This window comes from Jaculus jaculus, chromosome 9 (genome assembly GCF_020740685.1).
Source record: "Jaculus jaculus isolate mJacJac1 chromosome 9, mJacJac1.mat.Y.cur, whole genome shotgun sequence".
NCBI classification, from domain to species: Eukaryota; Metazoa; Chordata; class Mammalia; order Rodentia; family Dipodidae; genus Jaculus; species Jaculus jaculus.
This window is the reverse complement of record NC_059110.1, coordinates 114379456-114391733: the sequence shown is the minus strand read 5'-3', so window position 1 is coordinate 114391733 and position 12278 is coordinate 114379456. Positions and strand designations below refer to the sequence as shown.

Here is a 12278-nt window from a genome sequence, read left to right as displayed (position 1 = left end):
CACTGAGTTGGAAGCTATCCTGAGACTACATAGTGAATTCCAGGTCAGCCTGGTCCAGAGTGAAACCCTACCTTAAAAAAACAAAAATAAAACAACCAAAAAAAAAAAAAAATTATTGTATATATGTAAGTACAATGATTGTAATGGGGAGATAATATGATGGAGAATGGAATTTCAAAGGGGAAAGTGTGGGGGTGGGGAGGGAGGGGATTACCATGGGATTTTTTTTTCTTTTTTTTTTAATTTTTAAATTTTTATTAACATTTTCCATGATTATAAAAAAAAATTTCCATGGCGTTTTTTTTATAATCATGGAAAATGTTAATAAAAACTTAAAAATTAAAAAAACATTAAAAAATAATAAATAAATAAGTCAAGCATGGTAGTGCATACCTTTCGTCCCAGCATGCAGGAGGCTAGAAGATCACTGTGAGTTCGAGGCCAGCCTTGGGCTACAGAGTGAGTTCCAGGTCAGTCTGGGTTGGAATGAGACCTTACCTCAAAAAAAAAAAGCAAATAAATAACAAATGACTCAGAGATCAGACAGAGGTCATATATGTAACAGAGCAAGAAGCACCAAGGCCAGGACCTGGAAATTATGACGCCTGGAGAACAAGTAGGCAAGAGTTATTGCACACATGTCAGACCCAGAGCTTACAGGAAAATCATACAGGTAACAAAGTGGAGCCAGGCATGGTGGCACACACCTTTAAACTCAGCACTTGGGAGACAGTGGTAGGAGGATCACCATGAGTTCAAGGCCAGCCTGAGACTACCTAGTGAATTCCAGGTCAGCCTGGGCTAGAGTGAGACCCTACCTCAAAAAAAAAAAAAAAAAGTGAAGCCATCTGGAAACAAAATACATGTGAGAGGCAGGCAGAGAAATACCCAGGCTAGTAACAAAAGAAAAACTTGTCCATACATGTCTATCACAGCACTAGCCCAACTGATGAATTCATAAAATATAGTGCAGCCACACCCTGGAATTATTTCTCAGTAATAAAAAAAGAATGAAGGGGCTGGAGGGATGGCTTAGCAGTTAAGGCATTTGCCTGCAAAGCCAAAGGACCCAGATTTGATTCTCCAGAACCCATGTTAGCCAGATGCACAAGGGAGTGCACGTGTCTGGAGTTTGTTTGCAGTGGCTGGAGGCCCTGGCGCACCCATTCTCTCTTTCTCTCTCTTCCTCTCTCTCTCCCTCTTTCTCTGTCAAATAAAAAAAAAAAAGTGAAGTACTCATACATGGTGCTACAAGAAAGAACCTTGAAAGCCAGGTGTGGTGGAACACTCTTTTAATCCCAGCACTTGGGAGGCAGAGGTAGGAGTATTGCTGTGAGTTCAAGGCCACTATGAGACAACAGAATGAATTCCGGGTCAGCCTGGGCTAGAGAGAGACCCTACCTCAAAAAAGAAAAAAAGAAAGAGAAAGAGAAGAAAGAAAGAAAGGAGGGAGGAAGGGAAGAAGGGAGGAAAGAGCCTTGAAAAGATTCTGCTGAGAAAGAAATCAGATGGAGGGCTAGAGAGATGATTCAGTGGTTAAAGGCACTTGCTTGCAAAGTCTGACAGCCCAGGTTTGATTCCCCAGTACCCACATAAAGCCAGATTCACGAAGTGGCACGTGTGTCTAGGGTTAGTTGGCAATGGCAAGAGGCCTGTTCTCTCTCTCCCTCTCTCTCTCTTTCTCTCTCTCACTTTCTCTTTCTGCTTGAAAATAAATTAATTAAAAAAAAGTAGAGCGGGTATGGTGGTGCATGCCTTTAATCCCAGCACTCGGGAGGCAAAGGTAGGAGGATTGTGGAGAGTTTGAGGACACCTTGACACTACATAGTGAATCCCAGATCAGCCTGGGCTAGTGAGACCCAACCTTGAAAAAAAGAAAGAAATTAGCTACAAAAGACTGCACCTTGTATGATTCCTTACATATGAAATGTCCAAAAGTGGCAAATCTTGGAGATAGAAAATGAGGTTCTGTTTGTTTAGCAGCTGAGAAGAGATTGGGAGGTGATGATGGTTAAAGAGCTCAGAGTTTGTTTGTGATGACACTGGTATGAAATTGACTATGATGTTAGTTTGTACCTGTGGGCACACTAGAGCCCATTGTACATTAAATGGGTAATTTGCATGGCCTGTGGATTATATACGATTGATCTGTTATTAACTCAAAGCAGGGGGCTGGAGAGATGACGCAGTGGGTAAGGCACTTGCCTGCAAAGCCTAACAACCCGGGTTCTCCCTGGACACAATATTCTCTATCTCCCCTTGTAAATAAATAAATATAAAATAAAATAAAAGAAGGGGCTGGAGAGATGGCTTAGCGGTTAAGTGCTTGCCTGTGAAGCCTAAGGACTCCGGTTCGAGGCTCGGTTCCCCAGGTCCCACGTTAGCCAGATGCACAAGGGGGCGCGCGTGTCTGGAGTTGGTTTGCAGAGGCTGGAAGCCCTGGCGCGCCCATTCTCTCTCTCCTCTATCTGTCTTTCTCTCTGTGTCTGTCGCTCTCAAATAAATAAATAAATAAATAGTTTAAAAAAAAAAAAAGAAGGGCCGAGGAAGTGACCCAGTAGGTAGTATTGGCTAGCATTCATGAAGCCTGCATTGGATCCCTAGCACCACATAAAACCAGGTATAATGGTTCATGACTACAGTACCCAGCCTCATGAGGGAGAGGCAGGAGGGACAGAGATACAAAGTCACCCTTAACTACATAATGAGTTCAAAGAAAGTGATCTGAGACGTGTGTCACCCTACTGATCAGCACGGTAGATTCAGCTGATCTGGCTGGCTAGGTGGGTGTTTGTTTCCTCCCTCACCCCACCACCCCACCCCACCCCCGCCAACGCATGGCCCTCCTGAAGCTGCATGCTCTGTTAAGAAATTAACCTTCTGGGGCTGGAGAGATGGCTTAGCAGTTAAGCACTTGCCTGTGAAGCCCAAGGACCCCAGTTCGATTCCCCAGGACCCATGTAAGCCAGATGAATAAGGTGGCTCATGCATCTGGAGTTTGTTTGCAGTGGCTGGTGGCCCTGGTGCACCCATTCTCTCTCTCCCCCCCCTGCCTATTTCTCTCAAATAAATAAATAAATAAAAATATAAAAAAGAAAGAAAGAAACTGGCCATCCCCCATGAGGAAGCCCATTCCTTAGTCAAGGGTATGTGAGTAGTTTCTTGCCGGGCTAAAACCTCAGAACAAGAGTTCTCAAAGTCCATTTGTAGGACATTGTAAGGTAGTTGAGTATCCAAACAAGGCAGTCTGCTTTTCAAATTTAAATAAATAAATAGGCAAATGCAAGGACTTATAAAAAGAACCAAAGTGAGGTTGGGACATGAGAAGAGTACGGATCTGGTTAAAGAAACTCAACTGAGGGGCTGGAGAGATGGTTTAGCAGTTAAGGCGCCTGCCTGAAAGCCTAACGACCCAGGGTCAATTTCCCAGTACCCTTGTGCACAAAGTGGCACACGCATCTGGAGTTTGTTTGCACAGGCTCGGGGCCCTAGCATACCCATTCTCTCTCTCTTTCTCTTTCTCTTTCTGTCTCTCTCTCTCATAAACACACACACACACAAAGAAAGAAAGAAAAGAAAAGAAAAAAACCTGCCTTTAATCTCAGAACACGAAAGGCAGAGGTAGGAGTATGGCTGTGAGTCCGAGGCCACACTGAGAGTACATAGTGAATTCCAGGTCAGCCTGAGCTAGAGTGAGACTCTACCTTGAAAAACCAAACCAAGAATAAGAAGCAGTGCACCTGAGAACTGGGAGATGACTCAGGGATTAAAGGTGGCCTGCAGAGTTGGCTCAGCAATTAAGGTGCTTGCCTGTAAAACCTAAGGACCCACATCCGATTCCCTAGTAATCACGTAAAGCCACATTTATAAAGTGGCACATGCATCCAGACGTCATTTGCAATGGTTAGATGCCCTGGCATGCCCTTTCTCTCTCTCTATCTTTCTCTGTCTCCCCTTGTGAATATAAATTTAGCTTTTCTTTTGAAGCAAGCCCAACAGACTGACCTTTTTTTTTTTATGCAAGAGAGAGAGAGAGAGAGAAAGCGAGGCCAGGTGTAGTAACACACGCCCTCAATCCCAGCACTTGGGAGGCAGAGGTAGGTGGATTGCCATGAGTTCGAGGCCACCCTGAGACTCCATATTATCCAGGCCAGCCTGAGCTAGAGTAAGACCTTACCTCAAAAAAAAAAAAAAAGAGAGAGAGAGAGAGTGACAATTGGTGCTCCAGATCCTCCAGCCACTGTAATTGTAATTGAAGCTTGTACCACCTTGTGAGCAAGTGCGACCTTATGAGCTTGCATCATGCGTCTGGCTTACATGGAATCTGGAGAGTGGACATGGGTACTTAGGCTTCGCAGGCAAGTGCCTTAACCACTAAGCCTTCTTTCCAAGCCTAAATTAAAAAAAAAAAAAAAAAAAGTATTTATTTGAGAGAGAGAATTGGCATATCAGGGCCTCTAGCCACCGCCAACAAACTCCAGACACAATGTGCTACCTTATGCATCTGGCTTATGTGGGTACTGGGGAATTGAATTTGGCTTCTCAGGCAAGCACCTTAACTACTAAACCATCTCTCCAGCCCTAAATTTAAAAAAAATTTTAAGCCAGGCGTGGTGGCACATGCCTTTAATCTCACCACTCAGGAGGCAGAGGTAGGAGGATTGCTGTGAGTTTGAGGCCATCCTGACACTACATAGTGAATCCCAGGTCAGCCTGGGTGACAGCAAGACCCTACCTCCTAAAACGAGAGAGAGAGAGAGAGAGAGAGAGAGAGAGAGAGCACACACCAAGGCCTCCAGCCACTGCAAACAAATTTCAGACACATGCGCCACCTTGTGCATCTGGCTTTCGCAGGTACTTGGGGAATGGAACCTGAGTCCTTAAACTTAGCAGGCAAGCAACTTAACAGCTAAGCCATCTCTCCAGCCCCATTTTTTTCTTTTTTGAGACTACCTCTATGTATCCCAGGCTAGCCTCTAATTTACTGTGTATCTGAGGGTGACCTTGAACTCCTGATCCTTCACCTCTCCTCCCAGGTACTGGAATTACAGGCATGATTCACCACACCCAGAAACGTGTTGTTGTTTGTTTTTCAAGGTAGGGTCCCAGTCATGAACCTGCTTCTAAATCGAGTATGCCTCACTCTGGGATTAAAGGCATGTGCCACCATGTCCAGCTCCCGCTGCTTTTTTCCACACCTGCATTTCTCTTCCCTCACCTGCATTGGTTTGGATCATGATACACTGGCCCTAACACTCTCATCTGTCAGCAGCGAATTTTTCATCCCTTAAGGGACCTGTCCCTTTAAGAGCACCCCCCAGCTCCTCCCCTGTGTGGCCGGATTTCCCCATCTGGGCCCTGCCCTTTAAAGCCATCTTTCCATCCTTCTGACCGGATGTATACAGAGACCAGAGGCACTGAGGGCCACTGAAGGACACTGAGGGTCCCGAAGTGCTGGAAGTAGGCAGAAGTGGGCTGTAACAGGTGCATGCTGACATAGAACCATTGCTCAGGGCTGGAGAGAAATGGGGTACCGGGACAGGGAAGATTCTGAGAGAAAGCAAAACCACTCCAGGAGTGGGTAAAAGATGTCATCTGTCAAGCAATCATATGTGCCAGGCCCCTTGCTCAGCCTTTCCCTGGGGGTCGGGGGAGGACATTATTTTTTCCCCTGAGCAGATAAGGAAGTGAACTAAGCGCTAGCTGCGTTGCCTGAGACTGCAAACTCGCAGGTGGCCCAGGCAGGATCTGAACTCCCGTCCAGTGGGGTATCTAAGTCTTAACCTATCCACAGCTCCAGCCCATCAGGGCACTAACTTCCTCCCAAATGTCTCTGCCCCTGGTTTTCTGGGGCGTGGTGTTTGTGTGTGAGATGGGGGAAACACTCGTGATCCTTTCTCCTCCAGGAGCTGCGTGGACATGCTGCTGTGTCTGCTGCTGCTCCTGCTGCTGCTCCCCCTGGCCATGCTCTGGCAGCAAAGGTCCAAGGATTCCCGGCTGTCCTGGCTGACTAACCTCCGGCACCAGATGGCCTGGGTGGGGCTGGGCTGGGCAGCAGCTTGGCAGCAGAGGAGACTAGAACAGAGCACCCTACACGCTGGTCAGAGCCAGCAGCGGGCCCTTGTGTGGTGTCTGCAAGGCCAGGGTCTCCGCTGTCCTCCTGGGGGGAACACAGGTGGGCTTCCTAGTGTTTGGGAGGTGGGCCAAACAGACGGAAGCCCCACAGGATGGTCAGATTCTGGACTCTGAATGCCCCTCACCTGCCACCGACACAGCATGGCCTGGCCCAGAGCCCTATCCAGGTCTGATCTGGCTGTTCTGATCACAGTGAACTTGGGCTCTGGTAAAGCCTTCACCCCAACACACACACGCACACGCACACACACCCAGGCTTGTTCTGGGCTCCTCCCTCGAGAATCTCACCAGTCTTGCTTGAAATGGCAAAGTGTGGCTTCCTGAGGTGTTTCTGGGTATCTTTGGGACTACAGATGTGAATACCTTCCGGAATCATCTCCCACTGACTAAAGCTAATCCAGACCAGGAGGAAGAAAGTAAGGGGCAATTCCTGGCCCCTGCCTCACTCCAGTACCATGGGGAGGCTTCTCTACAGGTAAGCGTAGCTTCTTGCTAACAGCCAAACCCTCTCACTAGGATGGGCAAAGAATGCCCACACTGGCTCTGAGACTTGACCAACGGCCTCTCTTACCTCTCTTCAGGCCACCCTGCTGGGTCTGGTAGCCTTAAACAAGGCCTACCCTGAGGTGCTGGCTCCAGGAGGTACTGCTTGCCTGACTCTTACATCCCCATGGCCCTATCCTCTCCCCTGGCTTGGGCATGCCCTGGGCTGGGTGAGCCCTTCTGGAGCCAAGGACCCTCGGACCCTACTACTGGAGGCACTGAGGTCCTCGGGGCTGAGGGCCCTGGAGGCGGGGACTGCCGTGGAACTCTTGGACATCTTCATGGGCCTGGAGGCCCAGGGAAAAGAGCTGGCTGAGGCAGTAGCTGCCGGGAACCCAGGAGCGCCTCTCCCCCAACGGGCAGCTGAGATACAGGAGGCCCTGGAGCAGGGAGCCCGAGGACTGGCCCTTCGGCTCTGGCCACAGCTGCAGGTGGTGGTGACTCTGGATGCAGGAGGCCAGGCTGAGGCTGTGGCTGCCCTTGAGGCCTTGTGGTGCCAAGGGCTAGCCTTCTTCTCTCCTGCTTACATTGCCTTTGGAGGTCAGCTGGATGTAGGGTTGGTGGGCCGGGGCCAAGAAACAGAGGAAGTCCAGCCATTAATCTACATTGAGTCCCACACACTCGTCTTCTCTAATCCTCCCCAGCGCCCTGGTTTGTGCGGGTTACCAGCCCTGATTCACAAGTGAGCAAGGCTCACAGACGGGCAGCGGCTGACACAGACCCCCATTGGTACCAAGCTTGACTCTCGGCTCTGGTCCCTTCACAACCACTGCGCTGTCTACCTCTTCCCAGACACGGCTAGAAGGGAGTGAGCTGAACGCAGGGGATGCGAACCCAGGGGCTGCGGGGAGGATACAGCAGTAGGCTCAGACACTCAGAAGAGCCAGGCTTGGGATCCAAGGGGACACATTGCTTCCTGCTGTCGTCCAGCAGGAAGCAATGCACCACCAGGTTGTCCACAAGGAAGTGCTTTGTTCCCCACAGGAGTGGTGGGCTTGAACCTGTGGCCAGAGAAGACTCAGAGATTCTACCTTCTGCCTCCTGGAGCCCCCTTTATTGAACTGCTCCCAGTCGGGGAAGGAACTCAAGAGGAGGCGGCCTCCACTCTCCTCCTGGTTGAGGCCCAAACAGACAAGGAGTATGAGCTGGTGCTGACTGACCACACAAGCCTGACCAGGTGATGCCCTGCCCGGCCCCTGCTACCTCAGGCCCTCTGACGCTTGTGTGCGTTGGGGGAGGGGGAGGAGGGAGACCATGAGTGTTCTCTCTCTCTCTCTCTCTCTCTCTCTGTCAACCCCACACCATCAGGTGCAGACTGGGTGATGTGGTACAAGTAGTTGGCATCTACAATCAATGTCCCGTTGTCAGATTCACCTACAGGTAGGTGACCCCAGGGATGCTGAGGGGCTTATGTCCTTATGCCCTGGGCTCCACTCCCTCCTCCTTCCTTCAGGTTGGGCCAGGCCTTGAGTGTGCGGGGAGAAGTTACTAGTGAGAAAGTGTTCTCAGAGGCCCTGGCCCAGGCAGTGGGGCAGTGGCCAGGGGCCAAACTGTTGGATCACAGCTGTGTGGAGAGCCACATTCTGGGTAAGCATTCCCATCAGCTCCTGCCTCCATTTCCTGGGCTGGTTATCCCACGCCCCCAACCTACACCTACCTAGCCAGGGGTCTAAGAAGATTGAACAGCCTCCGGCACTGCTCCTAGCAGGAGCCCTTCTCCATACCTAGCCCCCTCCCTCCTGCTGCAGTCTCCCTCCGTTCTCCTCCTGTCCTGTCTCACATTCAGGAGTGGGCTCAAAGCTCCCCAGGGTTTGTTCCTCTCGCCACCAGGAAGCGCTGCTTTTCCCATGAACCCCAGAATGGGGAAGAAGTGAAAGGGCTAAGGGTGTTGGCCGCGGAAGGCAGCCTGACCTCGGGGAGTGTTCGTGGGTGGGGTTTCTCCCCAGACTCCTGTGCAGGCGCTGCGCCGCACTATGAGGTGTTTGTGGACCTGAGAGGGCTGAGGAATCTGTCGGAGGAGAATCGAGAGAAGGTAAAAGAGATGAGGGCGAGGGCAGAGCCTGGCCTCCATGCCTCTTTTGCTATGCATGCTCCCAGGCAAGGGGGCCGGGCGCAGAAAGCCGCTTTCTGCAGCATGGGAAGGGAGGCACGTGTCCTACAACACACTAAGTCCTAAGTGCACCGTCGTGGAGACCTCATGCACATGTGGCCATAGTCCAGCCTCATCTCACTGTTCTGTCCCCAGCTTGACCACTGCCTCCAGGAAATTTCTCCTCACTACAAGTCCCTGCGCTTCCGAGGCAGCGTGGGCTCTGCTAGAGTCCATCTGGTAAGGCCGGGGGCCTTCAGAGTGCTCCGGGAGGCCCTGGCGGCCAGCCCTTCGTCCTCCTTTCCTCCCGAGATGCCCCGGGTCCTCAGGCACAAGCACCTGGCCCAGCTCCTGCAGAGAAGAGCGGTGTCCTAGCCAAGGCTGCTGCTGCCCCTCTGCCCTCTAAGGCCACTTTTACTCCTTCCTCGGGAGCGTCTCTGGACGGTGAGGCCCAGGAACAGAGGTCACCTGACATGGGTCCATCAGAGCTACTTAGCCTTGGGGAAAAGTTGGACTCATTGGCCAGTTCTGAGGTGCAGGATTGGGCCCACCTTGGAGAACACCACTGGGAAGTTCAGACATACCCCCAGTGCTTCCCGCATCTCAGCCTGATGGGACTCCCTGGCCCCACTCATGTGCTTGACCAGGGTACCGCATGAGCTGAAAGTGGTATGAGCTAATGCCTCCGGAAAGTCATCTCAGTCCCTAAGGAGCAGGAATAAGTGAGAAAAGACCTCAGTGTCATTGTCTCCGTGTGGGACAGGTATTATCAATGACTTCCTGAGGGCTCCAAGTAGCTGTAACCCACTCTCTGATGTTCTTTTTAGCCCTCCCCTCCTCTTCCCTTCCCTCACTTGCCCACTCCCTTACTCTGTCTCTGGGATCAACTCCTAAGTAAACCTCTTGTAACCAGATTCTGGACTTGGTCTGCTTCGGGGAAGCCATGTGGAGTCTCATGCACACTGCGCCTCTTGTAGCCTGGCCTCTCTTCTCTGGTCCCTCCATTCTTCCACCCTGAGCTCCAGAGCTTCTCCTCGACCCTTCATTCTGGCTGTGTCAGCTCGCAGGATTGTATGCCCACAGGATCCTTCAAAGGCTCCCACCATGGCCTGGCACAACTCAACAGATGTTCCCTACCACCCCATCCCAAGCACAGCTCAAAGATGGAGGAGCTCTTGCCATCTTCCCCAACGCTGCCTTAGCACTGGGCTCCTACCTGCCCAGCACCCAAAAATCACTTCCATGGTGGGCATGGGGGAAGCTAGTATTCACATTAAAACAGTATCAAGGGGGCTGGATGGATGGCTTAGCGGTTAAGGCGCTTACCTGCAAAGCCAAAGGACCCAGGTTCAGTTCCCAAGGACCCATGTAAAACCAGATGCACAAGGAGGCATACGCATCTGGCATTCGTTTGCAGTGGCTGGAGGCCCTGGTGCACCCATTCTCTCTCCCTCTGCCTCCCTCTTTCTGAAGTAAATAAAGATGAAAATATTTTTAAAAAGTATCAAGGGCTAGAGATATTGCTTAGTTGTTAAGGCACTTACCTACAAAGCCAAAGAACCATGGTTTGAATCCCCAGGACCCACAAACCAGATGCACAAGGTGGTTCATACATCTGGAGTTCATTTGCAGCGGCTGGACACCCTGGCACGCCCATTCTCTTCCTATCTGATTCTCTCTCTCTCTCTTTCTCTTTCTCAAATAAATAAATAATTTTTTTTAAAGTATTAAAAGCTGTGCATAGTGGCACACACGTTTAGTCCCAGCATTAGGGAAGCTAAGGTAAAAGAACAGCCGTAAGTTCAAGGCCAGCCTGGGGCTACAGAGTGAGTTCCAGGTCAGCCTGAGCTAGAGTGAGACCCTGCCTCAAAAGAACAACGTAGGGCTGGAGAGATGGCTTAGCGGTTAAGCGCTTGCCTGTGAAGCCTAAGGACCCTGGTTCGAGGCTCGATTCCCCAGGTCCCACGTTAGCCAGATGCACAAGGGGGCGCACGCGTCTGGAGTTCGTTTGCAGAGGCTGGAAGCCCTGGCGCGCCCATTCTCTCTCTCTCCCTCTATCTGTCTTTCTCTCTGTGTCTGTCGCTTTCAAATAAATAAATAAAAATTTAAAAAAAAGAACAACGTAAATAAATAAATAAATAACTTTGAAACAACAACAACAGTATCAGCTCAGGAAGGAACTTCCAGGCCACCTGGGGAGCTCAGGTTGTGAACTTGCCAAGCCTGCAGCTCCTCCTAGGTCTCATCAGTGGGCGGCTCCCTCACATCCCCACAGCAGCCTGTTTAAATCTTCCCACGGAGGCTCCCCGTAGCCCGCAGGATGAAGCCCTATCAGCCTGAGCCATTAAACCCTGAAAACCCCCAGCCCGCACGTGGCCCGGCACCACACAGACGGCAAGGACTATGCCGCCCACTCTCGTCCCAGATGAGCGCCTGACAGAAGCTTTTCCCAGTTAGCTACCTAATAGAAATCTACTTTTTAAGCAAAGCCTTTGGGAAACATCTGCCCAGTTTGGGCAGAAGTGACTGGTTGGTCTAGGGCCAGACCTCCTTGAACACACCCCAGCTCTTCTCAGAAGCGAAGCACGACGGGAGAAGTGACTGGGTGATCCTTGCTACTGCCTGAGTAGTCCTTCCCTGTGCTGACTAGCCTCGGGCCCAGATGCCACCCCACCCATATCTATGTCCTCGAAAACAGGGCCACATCCTAGGCACTCTGTTGCTTCTGCGTCCACGTGGGGGGCTGAGCTGTCCACAGCCGGTCCACATCAAGGGCTCAGGAAACAGGTCCTGAAGGAGATGGTACCAACCCTTCATCCCGTGACGACTCTCAGGAAATGGCACAGAGAGACTCTTGATGTCCTCCTCACCAGGCGGCCTGGCCAAGAAGACAGCTGGACGCTTTCCACCAGCTTCTAGAAACCAAGTTTGGCCAGTGTCTACAGTGGGTCTCCAAGGTTTTCCATCCAGGAGGTTAATGGAAGGCGGAAGAGGAGAGCTCAGGGGTGGGGGCGGGGCAGTTCAGGAGCCGTTTCCAAGGAGGAAGAAGGCCCTGGAACCTGATGGACCCCAGCAGCAGTGACCAGGAGTGGGTGAGGGGGTGGGGGCTGCTGTATGGCTATCCTCCTCCTGACACGCCATGGACAGTGGGTCTCACACTGTCTTTTCTTGTGCCCCTAATTAGCAACTTCCCCTTCCCCCATTATCCATAGCCAGTTCCCCGGCCAAAGCCTCTTTTGTGCTTTCAGATTCCTAGATGCCAGGTAACCTCATTAGTGCCAGGAGACTGCCCTATCTCCGGGGAACAGGCAGACAGACAAGGGGGGACCAGGGACACAGCACCCATTCCTTGGACCCAACCTGGAGACGGGCCCCCCTGTGGGACACTAATCTTAGACAGGCTTTTGTCTGATTCTGGGGTGGACGTAAGTGTTCATCCCTTCCCCGCCACCTCAGAGCACTATAAACCCCAGGCCCTTGGTAGCAGGGCCACAGACAGCGGGCTCAAGGA

The 12278-nt window shown here is 51.2% G+C and overlaps 1 protein-coding gene across 2 annotated transcripts; it reads left to right on the top strand.

Annotated features, from left to right (window-relative positions):
* Positions 1-5390: 5390 nt before the first annotated feature.
* Positions 5391-10164, top strand: Ghdc (GH3 domain containing). 2 transcript variants are annotated; one of them, XM_004655369.2, is made up of 9 exons: positions 5391-5484; positions 5907-6175; positions 6489-6610; positions 6717-7218; positions 7663-7855; positions 7987-8058; positions 8132-8265; positions 8625-8710; positions 8924-10164. In XM_004655369.2, exons 2-9 carry the CDS (start codon positions 5920-5922, stop codon positions 9140-9142), a joined length of 1584 nt encoding a protein of 527 aa, XP_004655426.2. In that variant the 5' UTR covers positions 5391-5484; positions 5907-5919; the 3' UTR covers positions 9143-10164. The 2 variants fall into 2 exon arrangements, with proteins under 2 accessions (XP_004655426.2, XP_045013844.1); XM_045157909.1 differs by having other exon boundaries at positions 5398-5460.
* Positions 10165-12278: the final 2114 nt, after the last annotated feature.